Source organism: Mesoplodon mirus, assembly GCF_964341445.2.
Source record: "Mesoplodon mirus genome assembly, chromosome: 14".
NCBI classification, from domain to species: domain Eukaryota; kingdom Metazoa; phylum Chordata; class Mammalia; order Artiodactyla; family Ziphiidae; genus Mesoplodon; species Mesoplodon mirus.
In genome coordinates this window covers 82436092-82455750 of record NC_138990.1, presented here as the reverse complement: position 1 = coordinate 82455750, position 19659 = coordinate 82436092, and the positions used below count along the sequence as shown (strand labels likewise).

At 39.4% G+C, this 19659-nt stretch overlaps 2 protein-coding genes across 5 annotated transcripts in view; one reads left to right on the top strand and one right to left on the bottom strand.

Moving 5' to 3' along the window:
• Positions 1–14479, bottom strand: part of APLF (aprataxin and PNKP like factor) — an 88581-nt gene extending 74102 nt beyond the window's left edge. The window contains exon 1 of one of the 2 annotated variants that reach the window (XM_082642507.1): positions 14181–14479. In XM_082642507.1, the coding sequence (XP_082498633.1) occupies positions 14181–14276 (96 nt within the window). In that variant the 5' untranslated portion in view covers positions 14277–14479. The remainder of the gene's footprint in view (positions 1–14180) is intronic. The other variant, XM_082642506.1, reaches the window with a different exon arrangement.
• Positions 14480–14727: 248 nt separating this feature from the next.
• Positions 14728–18069, top strand: FBXO48 (F-box protein 48). Of its 3 annotated transcripts, none has more exons than XM_082642430.1 (4): positions 14728–14808; positions 15509–15654; positions 17015–17361; positions 17810–18069. In XM_082642430.1, the coding sequence occupies exons 3-4, from the start codon at positions 17056–17058 to the stop codon at positions 17969–17971; spliced, it is 468 nt and encodes a 155-aa protein (XP_082498556.1). In that variant the 5' UTR covers positions 14728–14808; positions 15509–15654; positions 17015–17055; the 3' UTR covers positions 17972–18069. The 3 variants fall into 3 exon arrangements, with proteins under 3 accessions (XP_082498556.1, XP_082498558.1, XP_082498557.1); XM_082642432.1 differs by having other exon boundaries at positions 14741–14808; positions 15539–15654; XM_082642431.1 differs by having other exon boundaries at positions 14741–14808; positions 14951–15654.
• Positions 18070–19659: the final 1590 nt, after the last annotated feature.

Here is a 19659-nt window from a genome sequence, read left to right as displayed (position 1 = left end):
TAGAAAACCATGACATATAAGGATGGTTCCTGTAATAGTCCGGCTTGGGTTTCTTTCTTTTTCAAACCATATTTTTGCAGGAAGCAATAATATAAAAGTATAATGTGACCTCTAGTGGACACATGTTTCCTCAACAATGTAATTTCATCACAAGCTGTGCATTTCTATAGTACCCACAAAAGTGTTTTAAAGAGTCTTTGAAATTAACATCATTCAGGCATTTAGCTATACCTGTCCCTTTTAAACCACACCTCTAAATAGTAAGTAAGTTACAAAATAATAATTTATGCTTTTTCAATGGAAAGTTTAGAGATTTAACAAATTATCATTAAAGCTTATTTGAATTTCAGGATGTGGATGGTGAGAAGCGGGTAAGGTTACAAACAGATCCTAAAGATCTGATGACCTGCTCTATGTAACAGCAATCACTGCTCCTTGTGCAGAGTAAATATTCATACATTCTTATTAACATACTAACTGTAATGGCAATTATTTATCAAGACCAAGGCACTGTTCTATATTTATCACATATATCTTTTTTCATCTTCACAAAACCTGTGGAAGATACTACTATCTTTATTTTTCAGGTGAGAAATGGAAGTGCAGAGAAGTTAAGCAACTACTTAAACTACTTAAAGTTACACAGCCAATAAGCAGCAGGACCAGGATTTGTGATTCTAAAGACATCTTTGCTCTTGGTACTGTACTGCTTCCCTCATTATCATTATGTAAAATATTATTTTTAGATGATTTAACATCAGCTTGACTGTCTAAACTAAAACATACTAAAAAACTGGAAATAAGGAAGAATGGCTATTTATTAAGCAAATAGCAAATTCTAAGAAAACTCAAGCCCTAAATAAAGCTCCAAGAGGCCTTCAGGCTTTCACGTGGTCCTGTTTATTCTAAGATCACACCCAAGTCTAATGAGATGAGTTATCTGAATTCCCAGCTGTCTATTCACAGCAGGTAATAAAGTGCATAGGGTTTAGTAGTCAGTGCATTAACAATGATGTTGGTCTGCAGGTGGAAAGAAAAAGGCTGTAGAAAAACAAAGAAACATAAAGGCTCAAAGGAGTACACTAGCTAGAGACTGCTGGGAGTAGGACGAATGGCATAACATCCTTCGCAAGGTACTAAAGCCTTATCTGAGTTAACTTACTGATTATCAAGAGTCACCAGGTTTAAACAAAAACTTCATTTGAAAGTCAGACATTTCGCATCTTAGAAAACCATAGAAGTAGTTAAAATAGAGGAATTCCAGTGTCCTACCAAGTAATTGTAGCCACCTAACTTCTAATCACACCACACATCCTCCAAAAAATCAGAGATCAACAAATACAGCAAATAAAACCACCTATTTTCCACATCTAAAGCATAACTAGGAGACAGATTACCACTAACTTTAATTTACATGTAAGAGGGGAAAGAAATGCCAAATGCGGATGAAGCGTCAGGATCTATGCTGGAACAGAATTTAAGTGGCAATTCGGAGGAAGAGAGAAGACAGGGAGCGAGAACCACAAAAAAGTCACCCCTTGAGTGGGAAAGGCTGAAAATGCATCCCACATCCAAGAGTTCAGAGATCCAGCAAAATTGAAAGTAATTTGGGCATCAATATGAATAATAACAATAATGGAATATAACACACTCAATACAAAATAATCCATGAGTTCATACTGAACTCAAGAAAGCGGCTGGGGTCAGGGCTGGGAGAAAAAGCCTTTCTTTATAAAAGAATGACAGCTAACACAGAAGAAATGATGGAATGAGGAAATCACAATTTTGTAACTACTAACATTAATTGACTCAGTAAAGTATCAATGGTGATACCTTTTTATCACCATTATCATTTCACCTGATAATTTTCAGGTGAAAGCTTGATGGGAAGCAGAATACTCCTGAAGTCTCAAAGCATCACTCACAGATGACTCACAAAAAGAATAGCATCTTCTCTGGAGCAGTCTGATAGACACCACCTTCTGCAAGTGATCACATTTATAACCACCAACAACAGGACAAAGAGAGAGAGACCTGGGCCTCCTGACATGCTGCTCTGAGTTCATATCACCGATGGAATGTTCTTGCCCAAAGTGTTTAACCTGAATCTAATTATGCGGAAACAATCAGACAAATCAAAATTCTGGGCATTCTATGAAACAACTGGCCTGGACTGCTAAAAGCATTAATGCCATGAAAGACAGCTCTAGATTAAAGAAGATAATATATATTTGATTGGATCCTAAATTTTTTTAATGCTGAAAAGAGCACTATTTGAAAGTTGGGTAAAACTGAATATGGAATATTAAAATTTACTGCACAATTACAAATTTCTCGAGTATAATTTATATTACTTACATATATAATGTATATAGAAATGTCCTTGTTTTTAGGTGATACATGTTGGCATATTTAGGGATGAAGTGCCATAACGCATGCAATGCACTTTCAAATGAGTTCAGGAGAAAGAGGAAAAAAAAAAAAAATATATATATATATATATATATACATATATTTATACACATGAGAGATAAAGAAAAAGTAAATGGGACAAAATGTTAACCATTAACTAACCTAAGTTAAGGATACATAGGTGTTAGTTGTACTAGTCTTTCAACTTTTCTGCAGGTCTGCAATCTTTCGAAATGAAAAGTTGAGGCAAAAATAGTTAAAATTTCAAAAATGTTGGTACATTTTTGGTTGGTACTAAAAGGGTTATCATCAGGTAATGGAAAATGTAGTGTACACGATTGCTAAATAACATGATAATTGAAGTGTGATTTAATTTACACCTGTTCCAGTGAAATTACTAACCCTCTATTTTCTATATGCTCTATTTTCTACATTTCTATATGCTGCTTTAAAATATTTCTTTGATTTAGACTAAACTGGTAGCCAACACACAACAAATCACTCAGACAGTATCTTTTTTAATTTTTACTTTGAAGAGTGTATGTACCCTCCACTTCCCCAGCGTGCCCAGCACTCCCTATAATCTTCCACTTAGCCCGCTTCACTCTTTATTGCATACCTGGCCTCTGCAGGCATGTGAATTTGTAACTCATGGTTTAAACTACACCTATACTTTTTAGATGCTAATTCTTCACACATGACACTGTGTACCAGATGCTACTAGTTGCTTAATCAATATCTATTCGTTTCTTCTTTCATACTACTATTACTTCAATTTTGTTTAGGGTAACAATGTACCCAGTTAAAAACATCCAAATGCCCAGAATTCCACATAGCTGTGGATGGCCGAGACACAATTCTAGCCAAGCACATAAGAAAGAGTGTGTATTACTCATCCTGCTCAACTACATGTGAAACGTTTTCCAGCACAGATGACATGCTAGGCTATAAGACAAGAGATTGAAAGCCACATACATTGCTGGTGGGAATGTAAAATGGTGCGGCCATTTTACAAAACAGATTGAGAGTTCCTGCAAGTGTTAAACATCGAGTTACCCTATGACCCAGCAGTTCTGTTACTAAATATATACCTAAGAGAAATAAAAACATATGTCTGCACAAAAGCTTGTACGTGAATATTCAGAGAAGCATATTTCTAAAAACAAAAGGTGGAAATAATTCAAATGTTGATCTGATAAATGAATAAACAAAATGTGGAATATCCGTACAATAGAATAGCATTCAGCTATAAAAAAGAATAAATATTGATCCATGTTACAACATGGATGAACCATGAAAGCATTATGTAAAGTGAAAGCAGCCACTCACAAAAGATCACATATTGTATGGTCCCATTTATATGAAATGCCCAGAATAGCAGATCTGTAGAGACAGGAAGTAGATTAGTGGTTGCCTAGGGCTGAGAGGGTTGAGGAGAATGAAAAAACATTGTTAATGTGTAATGGGTTTTTTGTGTGGGGGGACAAAAATCTACAATTGGATTGTTGTAATGGTTACACAAGTCTTTTAGTGGTTACACTAAGAACCACTGAATTGTATACATTAAAGGGTTGAAACTATGGTATGAAAATTACATCCCAATAAAGCTGTTAAAATTATGATAATTTTATATTTATAAATTTGAAAATTCATCCAAAATTACACATTCTTAAAAAATGCAACCTAACAAGATTAACCCAAGAAAGAAAAAAATATCTAAAAAACCTGTATCTACTCAAAAAGTTGTTTGTATAGTTAAGTGTACCTTTACAGAAAATGATTTCCAGGGATAAGTGGGTTTCCAAGTGAATTCTTCCAAATATTTAGGGAAGAAATACTGGTAATCTTACATAAAAATCTTCCAGGAAACAGAAAAGTATATATTGCTCAAAATATTTATAAGGCCAACATAAGCTTCAGATCAAAACTAAAAAGAAGGGCTTCCCTGATGACGCAGTGGTAAAGAATCCATCTCTCAATGCAGGGGACACGGGTTCGAGCCCTTGTGGGGGAAGATCCCACATGCCGTGGAGCAACTACGCCCATGTGCCAAAGTGAGAGAGTGGCATGGACATATATACACTACCAAACGTAAAATAGATAGCTAGTGGGAAGCAGCCTCATAGCACAGGGAGATCAGCTTGGTGCTTTGTGACCACCTAGAGGGGTGGGATAGGGAGGGTGGGAGGGAGGGAGATGCAAGAGGGAAGAGTTATGGGAACATATGTATATGTATAACTGATTCACTTTGTTATAAAGCAGAAACTAACACACCATTGTAAAGCAATTATACTCCAATAAAGATGTAAAAAAAAAAAAGTGTGTATTAACCATGTTTTCTAGTTTCTGTATCTGATGCTTTGATAGCTAAGACTTTGCTGACTAGGGAAAGGCTACCCCTCCCAGGGTTACTGATTCTAAGAAACAGTAAATGACTCACCGGCAAGTGCACCTTTCATATGCAAATGAACCCATCCAAAGCCACACCCCCAATGATGGCTTTACCTAGTTCTTACATGGCCCTAACCACCCTAGGACTAGGTATCAGACAACTAGGGGTGGCCCCTAAAGCCCAGAGCCCCATAAAATTATTCAAACTAGATCATCCTCTGTTTACACTGCCTTGCCCATTCACTCCAAAGAGAACCACAGTAAAGGCTTTCCTGCAGTTCCCCTAGCTCTCTTTGCCTTCCACCAACCTTGTGTGGCCCTGTGTGGCATGGTGTGTCCTTACTTCTCTCCGGAACTATGAGTAATTAGTTTTTCAACAATAATCATCTCCTGGTCCGTTGGCCTCACCATACCTAACAAAACAATAAGACTATATTTCAAAATATAGTGGAGCTTCTGGGAAGATTAGTGTCTTCCTGATAAAAAGGAACGGGCTCAACTGGCCTGCACCTTTTTCCCTCTGCCTTTCTCTTTTTCTTCCTGCTTATGTGTAACACCTCAAGGTACAGCAGCCATCTTATGAGTACAGATGCAAAAGCCATATGCAAAGGATGACCAAGGAGAACCACAGAAAAGCCTGTTCCTTGAGCAGCTGCACCAGCCCTGGACCGACTGCCCAAGATTCTGTTACAGAAGAAAAATTAATTTGATTAAGTTGCTGTTTGTCACATGCCTGTTACTTGCAGCCAAAGCAATTATGATTAACACACACTACTCTAACAACTGTTATTATTGATACTGGACACTAATAGCAAATTTGTTTATGCTCAGTCAGTGAGAGAAGGAGTATTAGAAAACAGAAAAGCTAACTAAATTAAGCATTCAAATACAAGAACATTTAATACTAAAAGAACTGCACAGCATACAGCAGGAGCTTAGAAAAGAAATTCTGAAGGATACACAGGCTGAAGAATTACGCTGAAATCACTCCTATCTCTTGTTAGCAACAGCTAAAATGACAGTAAGTTTTCTTCAGATACTATAAAACAAACCCTTTTTACTTGAATTCTTCAGACCGTGTCTTGAATGGGGACAGGGATCTCTGTTTTTATATGACTTTTGTATTAATACAATGTGGATCCCTTATCTTTGATTTTCTGGCTTTGAATTGGATATTTCATGTATTATGACACATGAACAAGTTTTCTCCATTTTTAAGGCATGGAGTTTGTGGTAGAAGAAAAGACATGAAAACATAAAAGAACTGTTTGTGATTTGTTTGCCAAATATTTATTTTTGGCATTTACTGAAGTCAAACAAAATGAAGATTTTCTTATGCTATCAGCAGAAATGTTTAGATATTTTGAACCAAGGTCTCTAACCTATTTGTTTATTATGTCCAAAACCCTAAAAGTAAAAAACAAACCTGAATAAAGTAAAAGTAGAAAAGCTACCGGACCTTTCATTTCATTTTTTTTATTACTTTCTGCTTTATATCATTTCATTTTTGTCCATATATAATATTTACTGAAAAACCAACATCAGTTAATTTTTCTGACAATGTTTTCCTAGAGAAATTTCTGAATATCACAGACAGGAATAATATATCTCATGAATTCAGTGTTCCCATTTAGCCTGGTTTCTATAAATGGAAAAACAGAGAAGAGGAAAAATTTGTTTTTTTCAGAATAAGCTTCATAACAAACCACAGGCTAAGATAAGAACAATTTTCTTGTACAATACTTTATAATTTACAGTGCTTTCACATAAGATTATCTGGTTTGCTCTATCAACAACAGACAAATTCAAACTTTCACAGTAGAGAAAAACAGAAAATCATCTGCTATGGGATTTAAGCCTGTATTATGAGAAAATGCCTAAATCTAAAGAAGCATGGGATCTATTTTAGGCATAATTTCCATAAAATTCTTTCCCCAAACTTATATTGTGTGGCAAGTAAGCAAAATCTAAAATTAAGACCTGAAAATCACAGCAAGATCCTTTTTGACCCACCTCCTAGAGAAATGGAAATAAAAGCAAAAATAAACAAAATGAAACTTAATGAAACTTAAAAGCTTTTGCACAGCAAAGGAAACCATAAACAAGACCAAAAGACAACCCTCAGAATGGGAGAATGTATTTGCAAATGAAGCAACTGACAAAGGATTAATCTCCAAAACATACAAGCAACTCACACAGCTTAATATTAAAAAAACAAACAACCCAATCCAAAAATGGGCAGAAGACCTAAACAGACATTTCTCCAAAGAAGATATACAGACTGCCAACAAACACATGAAAGAATGCTCAACATCATTAATCGTTAGAGAAATGCAAATCAAAACTACAATGAGATATCATCTCACACTGGTCAGAATGGCCATCATCAAAAAATCTACAAACAATAAATGCTGGAGAGGGTGTGGAGAAAAGGGAACGCTCTTGCACTGTTGGTGGGAATGTAAATTGATACAGCCACTATGGAGAATAGTATGGAGGTTCCTTAAAAAACTAAAAATAGAACTACCATATGACCCAGCAATCCCACTCCTGGGCATATACCCTGAGAAAACCATAATTCTAAAAGAGTCATGTACCACAATGTTCATTGCAGCTCTATTTACAATAGCCAGGACATGGAAGCAACCTAAGTGTCCATCAACAGATGAATGGAAAAAGAAGATGTGACACATATATACAATGGAATATTACTCAGCCAAAAAAGGAACGAAACTGAGTTATTTGTAGTGAGGTGGATGGACCTAGAGTCTGTCATACAGAGTGAAGTAAGTCAGAAAGAGAAAAACAAATACCGTATGCTAACACATATATATATGGAATCTAAAAAAAAAAGAAAAAAGAAAAGAAAATGGTCAGAAGAACCTAGGGGCAAGACAGGAATAAAGATGCAGACCTACTAGAGAATGGACTTGAGGCGGGGGGAAGGGTAAGCTGTGACAAAGTGAGAGAGTGGCATGGACATATATACACTACCAAACGTAAAATAGATAGCTAGTGGGAAGCAGCCGCATAGCACAGGGAGATCAGCTCGGTGCTTTGTGACCACCTAGAGGGGTGGGATAGGGAGGGTGGGAGGGAGGGAGATGCAAGAGGGAAGAGATATGGGGACATATGTATATGTATAACTGATTCACTTTGTTACAAAGCAGAAACTGACACACCACTGTAAAGCAATTATACTCTAATAAAGATGGTAAAAAAATAAAAATAAAAAAAGATAAAAATAAAATTAAGACCTGAATTGAAGAAAGACTGGTTACTGTAAACCAGTTGACAAACCATAAACTTTTCTTACCTAGAGTGATCCCCAGTATTGGGTCCAGCCCACAGCCCAGAGCTCAGACATCAACACTAAGGCTGCCATGATATTAGATGATAAGTAGACCTTATTTCTCAAGAGAGCGAAAGCTAGTTGACACAAGCTGTTTAATATCATTCCATGTGGAATGTATCAAAGTGCAATTTCTGACACTAAGACAAGTTTGAGGAAATGGACTTGATTTTGGCCAGAGGCTCTCTAGGCAGACTCCAACTTATGCATGATCTCTCTTTATAAGGTTATTAATATACTGGATGTGGTCTTTGAAACTTGTGAATATACTTTCTCACATGAGTAATGATGTAAATAAGAGGTAGGTTATCAGACTACCTCACAAACACCCATGTAATCCACAATACTAATGAAATACGGATCATTTAGACTTTTAAAAGTAAAATCCAATAGTTTCTGAGCTCCTACTTCAAGGTTGCCGAATTGTTAGCCAATATGATGAAATTGTGCTGACTCACTGCCATTGAAATTTCAACTCACTCAATCCGTTTGGCTTGCAATTCTGCTTGCACAGTGAATGCTATACAAATGTGAGAACTTCATCCTCAACTTTAATATATTATGACAGAGGCAACATAGTGAGTAAAAATATAAGCACAGCTTAGTAAGATAAAACTGGGTCTAAATCCCCACTTGGGACTTTGGTAAATGAAGCTTTCTAAATACATTTAGTTCAGGTCAGCAGACATTTCTTAAAGACCTATTCTGTGCCAAGCATTCCACTTGGTGTGTCTAAAAGTGGTTTTCAAATCTGGTTTCTCATATTCACATTGAGTGGTACCCGGGAGATGACAATTTAAAGAATTAAATTGGAAAATACATATGAAAAGCAATTTACTACACACCTATTTGAATAGCCAAAATCTAAAACACTGACAACACCAAATGCTGACAAGGATGTGGAAGAACAGGAACTCTTATCCACTGACAGTGGGAATGAAAAATGGTACAGCCACTTTGGAAGACAGTTGGCAGTTTCTTACAACACTGAACACACTCTTGCCATACTATCCAGCAATTGTACTCCTTATTATTTACCCAAAAGAACTGAAAACTTATGTTCACACAAAAACCTGCACGTGGATGTTTACAACAGCTTTATTCATAACTGCCAAAATGTGCAAGTAACCTAGATATCCTTCAGTAGACAAATGGATAAACTGTGGAACATCCAGACTGTGGAACATCACTCATCACTAAAAAAACAGGAAAAGACATGGAAGAACCTTAAATACATCCTACTGAATGAAAAGAAGCCAATCTGGAAAAAAGTCTACATATACATACTGTATGATTCCAACTATACGATACTCTGGAAAAGGTAAAACTATGCAGATGGTTAAAAGGTTCAGTAGTTGCTAGGGCTTGCAGGGGAGAGGGAAGATGAACAGACAGAACACTGAGATTTTTAGGGCAGTATTCTGTAACACTACAATAGTGGATACATGTCATTACACAGTTGTCAAAACCTATAGAATGTACACCAAGAGTGAACCCTAGTGTAAACTGTGGGCTTTGGGTGATAATGACATGCCAATACAGGTTCATCAAATATACCACTGTGGTCGGGGATGTTGATACAGGAGGTTAGCCTATTTTTAAAAAAGAAAGAAAACTAGTACCTGTTGTAAAAGCAATGTCTGTAAAAGTTAAACAGAATCACTGATGTAATGTGATCATCCCACAAGTCTACTCAATGCTTATCCAATTATCCAATGTGCCTTACCCTTTACCCTTTCCAACCTTAGAGCCTTAAATCCTTCATTTAGCCTTAAGGGCCCTTCCCTTCCTATCTACTCTCGACCTATCAATATTCTAACTGTTCTCACACTTTAAAGTCAGCTCAATATGTCAGTGTGTTCACGAAGCCTTCTCTGAGCCCCCCATCTTAATTGTGGGTTCCTTCCTACACCTCTCTGTATCACGTCACATCCTTCTGTTCGGCTCAAGGTATTGAAACAAAACTTCTAATGTGAACTTTTAAAAATCAGAGGTTATATCTAAAAATCTAGATTTCTTACTACTTTTGAGAAAAATGATATGACACTTACTAGGTGGGAATGGAGGTGAGCAGCAGAAACTGCATTACACAGTCCTTTCCTTGTGGCCTCAGCACTGAGGCAGTTGTCATTTACGACACCGCTGTCATCTATCAGTGTGTCCCTGTGTTATTTTTCTTACTCTCTCCCACTTCACTCACTGGAGGTGCCTGCCTAGCTCCCCTTTCTAGTTACTTGCTTCTATGTCTCTCATACCTACTAACTATAAGTTTCCTGAGAGCAAGGACTTATTTCTTCTTCATTCCTCCCATCTAACTATAGTATATATTCATTAGCTATTTTCTGAATTTACTAATTAGTCAATAAAATAGAAAAAATGCTACCACAATCCACCATGAATGTTGCTCCTCAAGCTTTAGCAGTTGGTAGCACTGCCTCGTTACTGTATTTATATTCACTTCAAAACTCTACGCTCTCCTTTTTACACCCAAGTTGCAAGTAGGCTCTTTATGAGGGTTGGAAGAGTGAGGCTGAGATGCAGAAAAGGAAGAGATCATGTGGTGAAGGCCTACGATGCATCAGGAATTGTACTAGGCTTAATAACTGAGGGCAGGGCAAAGCTAGGAGTGCTTGGCACGTCCCTAGGGACAAACCTTGTCAGACCAGACAGCTGCAGCAGGTGAAGTCTGGAAACAAGTAGGAACAGTGCAGAGTTGCCAGGCCTGGGAGTGCTTACTTTGTGTAAACTTTGTGGGACACTTACAACAGTCTTAGAAGTGGTGAACTGACGCCTGGTGAAGAGTCTGCACTAGAGCCCAGGACTATCCCCATCCCCACCTGGGGGCCCTTTCTCTTTTTAATTAGAGCAGTAGCTTCAATCACATCTGCCTTTAGGAAATCCCACTAGATACCTGGTGCTGTCCTATTTCCTTGGAGGAAAATAGATCATAAAGGAATGGGTCCTATAATCCCTGCTATCAAAACAGAATAAGGAAAATGTGAAATCAGAAAGAGTAGTTTTCATTTAAGAGCAAAATCGGATTTAAAGAAAAACCATAAAGCAAATAATTGGGCCTAATGGTATTCTGTTGTTTGAGATGCTGTAAAATTTTTTAAACTAATTTTTTTACTTAAGATAGTTGTAGATTCATGGTGAAAAGATACATTACAGAAAGATCTCTTGTACTGTTTACTGTTTCCCCCAGCAGTAACATCTTGCAAAATTACAGTACAGTACCACAACCAGATATTGATATTGACACAGTCAAGACACAAAACAAATCCCTCGTTGTTGTTTTACAGGCATACCCAATTCCCTCCTGCTCCCCTCACCTCTTCGTTAAGCCCTGGCAACCACTAAGTTGTTCCCCATCTTTATAATTTTGTCATTTCAATAACAGTATGTAAATTAAATCATACAATATGTGACCTTTGGAACTGCTTGTTTTCACCTAGGATAACTCCCTGGAGATGCATCCTGCTGTAAAACCTTTTAAATGGTGATCAGGAAACAGAATTACAACTTAGTAAAATAAAGACCTTGGGTTCCCTGATGACTTACACTAAAGCAAAGGGAACAAGAAAATGAAATTTCACTGTGCTCTGTTGTCTACAAGTGTTCTCTATAAGGGTTTTCTTGCCACTGTAAAGACATGAAGGCATTCCCACGGTCAAATTGTTTTACCACAAAGAATGCTTCACCCGTTGGAATTATAAACCTAAAGGTTGTGGCCATGAAGATTCGTGAAACTTGTCTCCAAAAGACATGGCTAGTTAAGACAGTTCAAAAATCATCCTGATTATTATTAATCACTTCAGATAGACATGAATTTACAATAAACTCCCTGAGTTTACTAAGTCTGCTCTCTCACACACTACAAACGAAACAAACCAACCAACTCACTGGAATTGCTGTTGTTTGAAACAGCAGCCCTCAGGTGGAGTTTAAACCACTGCCGAGAAGAAACACCTGTCTGTCGGCTCCAAAATCTTTAGAACCACAAGGTAATTTGTTTTTCAAGGTTTTCCTTCCACACATCTAGTATCGTTCGTAACCACCTCTAATAACCTGCCAAACTTGGCAACAGAATCTCATCACTGAATGACTATTCAAAAAGGAAAAGCTAAATCCTGACCAGATAATTGACTTTCTATTCCTTACTATTTTTAAAAAGAGAAACCGGGCATCCCTGGTGGCGCAGGGGTTGAGAGTCCGCCTGCCGATGCAGGGGACACGGGTTCGTGCCCTGGTCCGGGAAGATCCCACATGCCGCGGAGCGGCTGGGCCCGTGAGCCATGGCCGCTGAGCCTGCGCATCCGGAGCCTGTGCTCCGCAACGGGAGAGGCCACAACAGTGAGAGGCCCCGCGTACCGCAAAAAAAAAAAAAAAAAGAGAGAGAAACTAAATAGGCTCCTCTCGCATTAGCAAGCCTATTAACACAAAGATCAAGCTACAAATAGTGGATCGGTCTGTGACCCGATGCCAAGTTTATAAAACAGAGGCCTAAAATTCATCCATCATTTAACCGCATCCTCAGCACTCTGTGTTAGTGATACAGTACGTTAAGGAAATTAAAACTCATTAGTAATCAGACATAACATTTCTAGATGAAGCACATACTCTGTTTCTAACTGAGAAAAAGTGAGAGAGAGAGAGAAATAGGGGGAGGGAGGGGAGGAGGGAGGAGAAGGGGAAGGAAGGAAGAAAGGAAGGACAGGAGGAAGGGAGGGAGGGAGGGAGGAAACCTCCAGACAGTTCCACCAAACGTTTGTATAGGTTAATAAACTATGAAGAAAAATAACAAACATTTAAGTAAAAACAAAACAAAACAAAAAAACCCACAAACAAACCAGCAAGTGAACTTGGAACTTTCTCAATAATCTTACCACATACACACATATGTACGCACACATACACTCACACCCCTTTAGAACTGACTTCCCCACCACCACCTTGAACCACCACTCCTTTTCCTGCTTGGAGAGGAGTCCTAAGGCTAATACCTATGGTTCCATTTAGACACTGGAGGTTAACCAGGGTAACAGACCACACTCCTTACTCCCTGGTATTGGCTCACTGATACAGGTGTGTCGGGACAGTCCAAGAGAAAACTGGAGGGCAAGGACCCATTCATCCCTGTGTGCCCCGCAGTGCTAGGGTCTGCACGACATGCTGCGCAAAGCAGGCACTAAACAAGACATGCTGAATGTTGAGAAAACTATATATATGTATTTAGGGAGAGATCTACAAAATTCCAGAATGGTACAGGCAAGTTTTCTAACTCTTAAACATCCCAGAGGAAGAATACACAGCCCAATGGCACTCTGCGTCCAAAAGCTTGTGTGTGCCCGTGTGCCCTTTAAATAACCAATCCATAGCTCAATTTTCTCATCTGAACAATGAAGATAATAAGAGCACCTAACTCATAGGGTTTGGAAAGGATTAAGAAGTTGGTATAGGTAAAGTCCTTAGATCAATGCCTGGAATACTACACACTACAGAAGGGTGAGCCACTGTTGCTGAAAAAGGCTACTGCAATAAAAGTAAAGCCGACACAGTACCACCAAAGGAGCCAAAGCTTAAAAGAAATTATTCTAGAAAAACTAAGATCAGAGGTTGGCAAACTTTTTCTGTAAAGGGCCTGAAACTACTGTAAACACTGTGGCTTATCAAGCCAAGAGGCAATATCACCAACCCTTAGAGCAATTATTCTCCCTGAAACGCTTAATATGGATTTTTTGTTTACGTTTTACATTTTAAAATTTGAGAACCATTCTTGGTATGTGGGTCCAAACAAAAGCAGGCTGGATTTGGAGCAGAGCCACAGTTTGCCGACCCCCGGGTAAGATTATAATGATGATAACCCAAGTCAAGTTCACTGAAGAACGTGCTGCCCCCAAACTTCTAAAATCCAGACAGGCCTGGCCGGCGCGGTGGGGAATCGGGGCAGGACCCCGAGTAGGGCCTCAAGAGCCGGCCAAGATCTCGCGGCTCTCCGGGGCCGCCGAGCCTCCGCCACACTTACTCCCAGCAGCGGCCCGCGGCCGATCACCGTCTCCCCCGGCGCCAGGGCCACCCGGGGGCCGCCGTCCTGCGGCTGCAGCTCGAAGGCCCGGGACATGGCCGCGAGGACTAGACCCCTTCGCGAGGAGCCGGACCCCGCAGCCGTTTCCGCCTTCCATGGACAGGCGCGGGGCCTACGCAGGACCCCGGAAAACACAGGGGGAGGTGGAGCAAAGACTGCCCCTGAGTGTGACCAGGCCTCGCGGAGCTGGGGCCCCAGCGCGGGTACGGAGTCCCGCCCCTCCACTCAGACCAGTGACTGACTCAGGGATTTCCCCCTTCACGCCGCCTCCAAACTATTGTTTAAAAGCCCCGGTTAAACCCCCCCAGCCCTTCTCACCGCGCACCTGTCTCGGAAGACACCGGTCCTTGTAGTCCGTGGCGCCTCCACTTCTCTTCGCTTGCCGAGCTGAGACGCCTTGGAAAAACTACCAATCCCAAGAGGTAATGCGCGCTCCTCTCTGCGCCTGTGCGAAATACTAGCCAACAAGGCGGGGCTAGAGTGGGCTGGACGTGAGGGACTTGAAGAGGAAGGATTCGAAGTCCGGAAGATTTAAATCTTTGAAGGAGAGGTCGCTACGGACCAGTAGGTAGGAGGGTCTTCGCTTCCAGGTGACTTTGGGCGGGCGTGCTCGGGGGCGCGGCCCTGGCGCTAGCACAAGCGTCCTCTTAGCCGGCCGGAGCTGCGGTGACATTTGGTGCTGAAGGTTGTTATTGTTGCTTATTTGTCAGTGCCCCGTGTGGTTTGGACTCCGGCAAATGCAGTCTGGGCGGGACACGCCAGGAGGGTGGCTCAGAAAGGACGTGGGGTCATTTCTTCCGACCTGCGGGGTCCGCAGGGGGTGAGGGCTCCCCGAGAGCCGGGCGTCTGAGCTGCCTTCCGATCCCTCCCTCCGTGTAACACCCGAAAGAGGGGCGATCTCTCACCTAACTAGAGAGGTAATTCAGCAAAGTTTGGTTCAGAAAGAAGAAGGGGCAGAAGAGGATAGGTTTCTAGGCATCCAGGCAAAACTGGACTTAAAAGAAGAAAAATGCCTAGTGGGATTTTAGGAACCTCACCAAGGCACCCCCATCTGTTAAATTCAAAAGTTTCATCTGCCCCCTGTGGTATAACTGTAAAGGCAGGACGCATTTTATCCCCAGTGAGATCTTGGGAGAAGTAACAAATGTGCATCTAAACGCACAGTAACTTTTTCCTAATATGAGATAGAGTAGTTTGGCTTTGGTTTATATTAATGGGGCAGGAGGGTGGGCTGACAAAAACTTGACTCATGAACTTGTTTTTACCAGTTTGCTTTCTTACTTACCCAAACTCTCAAGAGGAAGTCCTCTGCTGAACTCAGACATTAAAATCCTAACCACCAGAGCTAATTTGGATCATAAACCACCAAATGAATGGGAGCATCTGTGGTCTCGGCAAGTACAGAAACATATAGGTGAGTAGCACATCTGGAAAGGGGAGTTTGTCATTAGCTGAGCTAGAAGAAGTATTTAGCTGTATCTGAAACCCCTCCTGTGATGCCACCCCTCATTATAAAAGGAAGTGCAAAATGGAATAAACTGATTTTAAGTAAATATGAACTGTCTTTATATGCCAAAATAGCTTCATGCTTTCAACTGATTTCAGAAGCCTGCACCATGCACCTTAGGTAAATTAGCTGAAACTGGACTTTAAATTTTTAGTCATGTGCTATACCTCGATGAGTTATAAACATTGTTTATAGTTGTTAGTCACTGTTGCTTGATGGTCTCGGTGACTGTTATCTTAATTCATAATTGACTATGCATTTAGTGCAGCTTCAAAAAGCCATTTCTAGGGGCTTCCCTGGTGGCGCACTGGTTGCAAATCTGCCTGCCAGTGCAGGGGACACGGGTTTGAGCCCTGGCCTGGGAAGATCCCACATGCCGCAGAGCAACTAGGCCTGTGAGCCACAACTACTGAGCCTGCGCGTCTGGAGCCTGTGCTCCGCAACAAGAGAGGCAGCGACAGTGAGAGGCCCACTCACGGCGATGAAGAGTGGCCCCCGCTCGCTGCAACTAGAAAAAGCCCTCGCACAGAAACGAAGACCCAACACAGCCATAAATAAATAAAAGCCATTTCTAAAACACTACTCTTATTGAATATTTGAAATTTTGTCAGTACAACCCAGACCTCAACTTCTTGTCTATTTCAGGTAGTATTTGTGTCAAATGTGAGCACCTACCCATTAGATATAAGGAGATAAACAATTCTTATATAAACTACTAAAAGTTGATCAGGTTTATGATTAAGTCACAAACTGTAGATGAAGAATTTAATGACAAGGCATTGGTTCCCACAGACAAATATTAATGAGTTCAATAGAATCGAATACTTTTCAAAAGTATTTTCAATCAATACTTGGAATCGAATGTGTTCTCACAATATTCGTTTCTACTGCTAAAAATAAATTATAGTCTGATGACTGTGAAGAATCACTTCTCTTTTTTAAGATAATGTTCTTTGGGAGTAAAAAAACCCCAAATATTTAGAAACAAACCCATTCACCAAAAATATCTAAAAAGAAGAAAGGAAGTAACGTGTTGGGTGCCTCCCACATGCAATTCAGATGTGGGGCTAGATGTTTTACACATTATCCCTGTTCGTGCTTGCAAGAACACACCCCAGAGAAGCATCATTGGCCCCATTTTACAGACTGAGAAGCTCAAGTCAAGAAAGTTAAAGTTCATTCAATCATACCCAGAAAGTATCTGTCTCAGAGTAGGATCTATAGTCTGATCTAAAGGGAGTGAGTATTTTTAACTTTTGCCTTTTAGCTTACTTATGAGGATAATTCACTAAAACATCTAAACAAGCTATGAAGAAAAACTCCAAGAGGAACCACAGTTCAAGGGTTTCTGACCTAGAATTGAACTCTCCAGATGCTGAGAAGGAAAAACAAGAGCGTCAAAATAACTTTGTTGAACTGCTGCCTCCAGAAGTTACTTTTAAAATTTTCAGTCAGCTGGACATCTGGAGTTTGTGCAGGGCTTCACTGACGTGCAGGAGCTGGAATCACACAATAAGACACAGTGATGCCTTGTGGAAACCTCATTGCCTGACTGTGAGAGCTGTATGCCAAAGAGAGATAGATGATGATCTAGAGAGTGGTTACCCCTGGAGGGTAAGTTTAACCTATGGATTCTGCAGTGTTCTTGTCAATATGGTGGTCAGTTTGAGCCCAAGCCTACCTTCTGCTTGGAAGAGGGAGGATTTCATATACAGAATGACATACAGAGTGTGTTGGCTTTGGGAGTGTAAGTTGAATTTTATTATTCTTTTCCTGCAAACCACACTATCTCCCATCCATCCTTTTACATTTTGGGGGCATTTACCTCTGTTAACCACAATAGCTCCTTCATTTCACTCTACCTTATCCAAAACCCCCGGGAGACTCTGTGAGTCACTCTGTTCTGTACACACACACACACACACACACACACTTATTAGTATATGTGTATATCGATGTAAATAATCTTTTCAGCCCTCTCAATCAGCTTCTTTAGTTTCAAACAAACTCACTCACCGACCACTGACTACCTTCTTTAACCATGGTGGTTTACCTCTTTCAGGTAATACTACTGAGGAATTACCAGAAGAGTAAAGTGAAACATGAATGGCTAAGTGGCAGATATAGCAACATATGTTCTCCTATCAGCCTACCAGAAAAAATCATGTACCCAATGGATGCAGACACATGGGGGGAAATTCTAGAAGCAGAACTGGAAAGATAAGCAGAAAAATCACACACAGATCTCCTAACTTTGAGAGTTTAAAACTAAAATGACTCTTAGTTTATAAAAGGTATACCTTTAGCCGTCCATTTTTTTGTTTGCCTTTTTACTATTTAACATTTAAAAGAAAACTAAGTAGAAAATATTATCAAAATAAAGCTTTGATTTTATTTTGCACTTTAGTTAAAAATACATTTCTGGTTTTATTGTAATATGGAAAAATCATGAAATGCTATTTATGTAAAAATACTATACTGATAGAGTGATTTCAAAATGTATTGTTTCATGTATTTGTGTTAGTCTGTTGCAGTAGTTTAATGATAAGAGAGTTTGATTGGTATTTTCTGCTTAATAATAATTTGAAAATTCAGGAAACCATTTGAAGAACCTGACTTAGAGATTTATTAATTAGTAGACATAACTAGGCTCATGGGGAGACTCCCTAAATGAAATTAATAGCAATATGTTTAAATGTATAATAAATTTGTATTTCAATAACTTTAAAATTTCCATTTCAGTGGAATCAGATTGAATTGTCAAACACTGAAACCATTTTGTGTTAAACTTGTGGTTTAATTTTAAATGAATCTGACCAGAGGGCTAAAACTTGTGAGATTAAGATTCCTATTACTTGCCTACAAACCTAGAATTGCTCTCAGGAACTGAAAATATATGGAAAGTTTTCAGCACACGTAACGGCCATCACAACCTCCGCACTATTTTTCTTGGTGAAACTTACCTTCTTTCTGACAGCCTTATAGCACCATCTAGTGTACTCCTTGTAGATAACCAAGACAGGACCAGCTCCTTTCTGTTTTCTCCACATTGAAGAGAAAGAAAAATATTATTTTCGAGAAACCGGTATACTTTGTTGAAGTTTAGAGCTTTATAGGAGTCTTTAACTTTGATTCTCTTTTTCTTAAAAGTAGATGATATAATATTCACTATTCCAGATTCTTCATTCTGAATCTGTGATCAGCACCATAGGTAAAGTGTCTACAAAACCTTTTAGTTAGCATGGGATTTTCTTCTTAAATGGTGCTCTATAGCATGAAAAAAATGAGTCCAGGAAATCAGTATTCCACGAATAGGCAAATATCAGGAAGATGCCCCACTCTATACAAATTCCCTTTGTTGGATCAAGTAGATGATGATTGATTGTCTCCTACTGTCTTCTTGGGGTTGGAAGGGGCCTTGAAGATCAGGCAGTCCAGTCCCTAGGACTATTCAGTCATCCCTGCTATAGGAATGTTCTTCTTCCACCCACCATTAATTCTTTTCTTGGCAAATTCTTTCATAAAATATATCATCCTGACCTGGAAACCATCTCAAACTTCTACCATTCTGGATTAAGTGACCCTCTTAAGGTTCCCATAGTTCTTTGCCCATACCGTTCTCAAAGCTGCATACTACATTAAATTGTCTGTTTTATTTGTCTATCTCCCCTTTTAGGCTGTAAGCTTCTTAATAGCAAGGTCCATTTATTTATTTTTGTGTTCCCAAACCTGGAACATAGTTCCATAAAGATTTGTTAAATTATTTCTATATTATTTATTTTAATCCTACCCAAAATGTAAAATAAAAATAATTTAACATATTGATAGTGGATACGATTGTATTGAAATGCAATGTACAACCCGTAAGATATATGGGATGCTTAATATTAATGCTAATATATGAAGAATTAT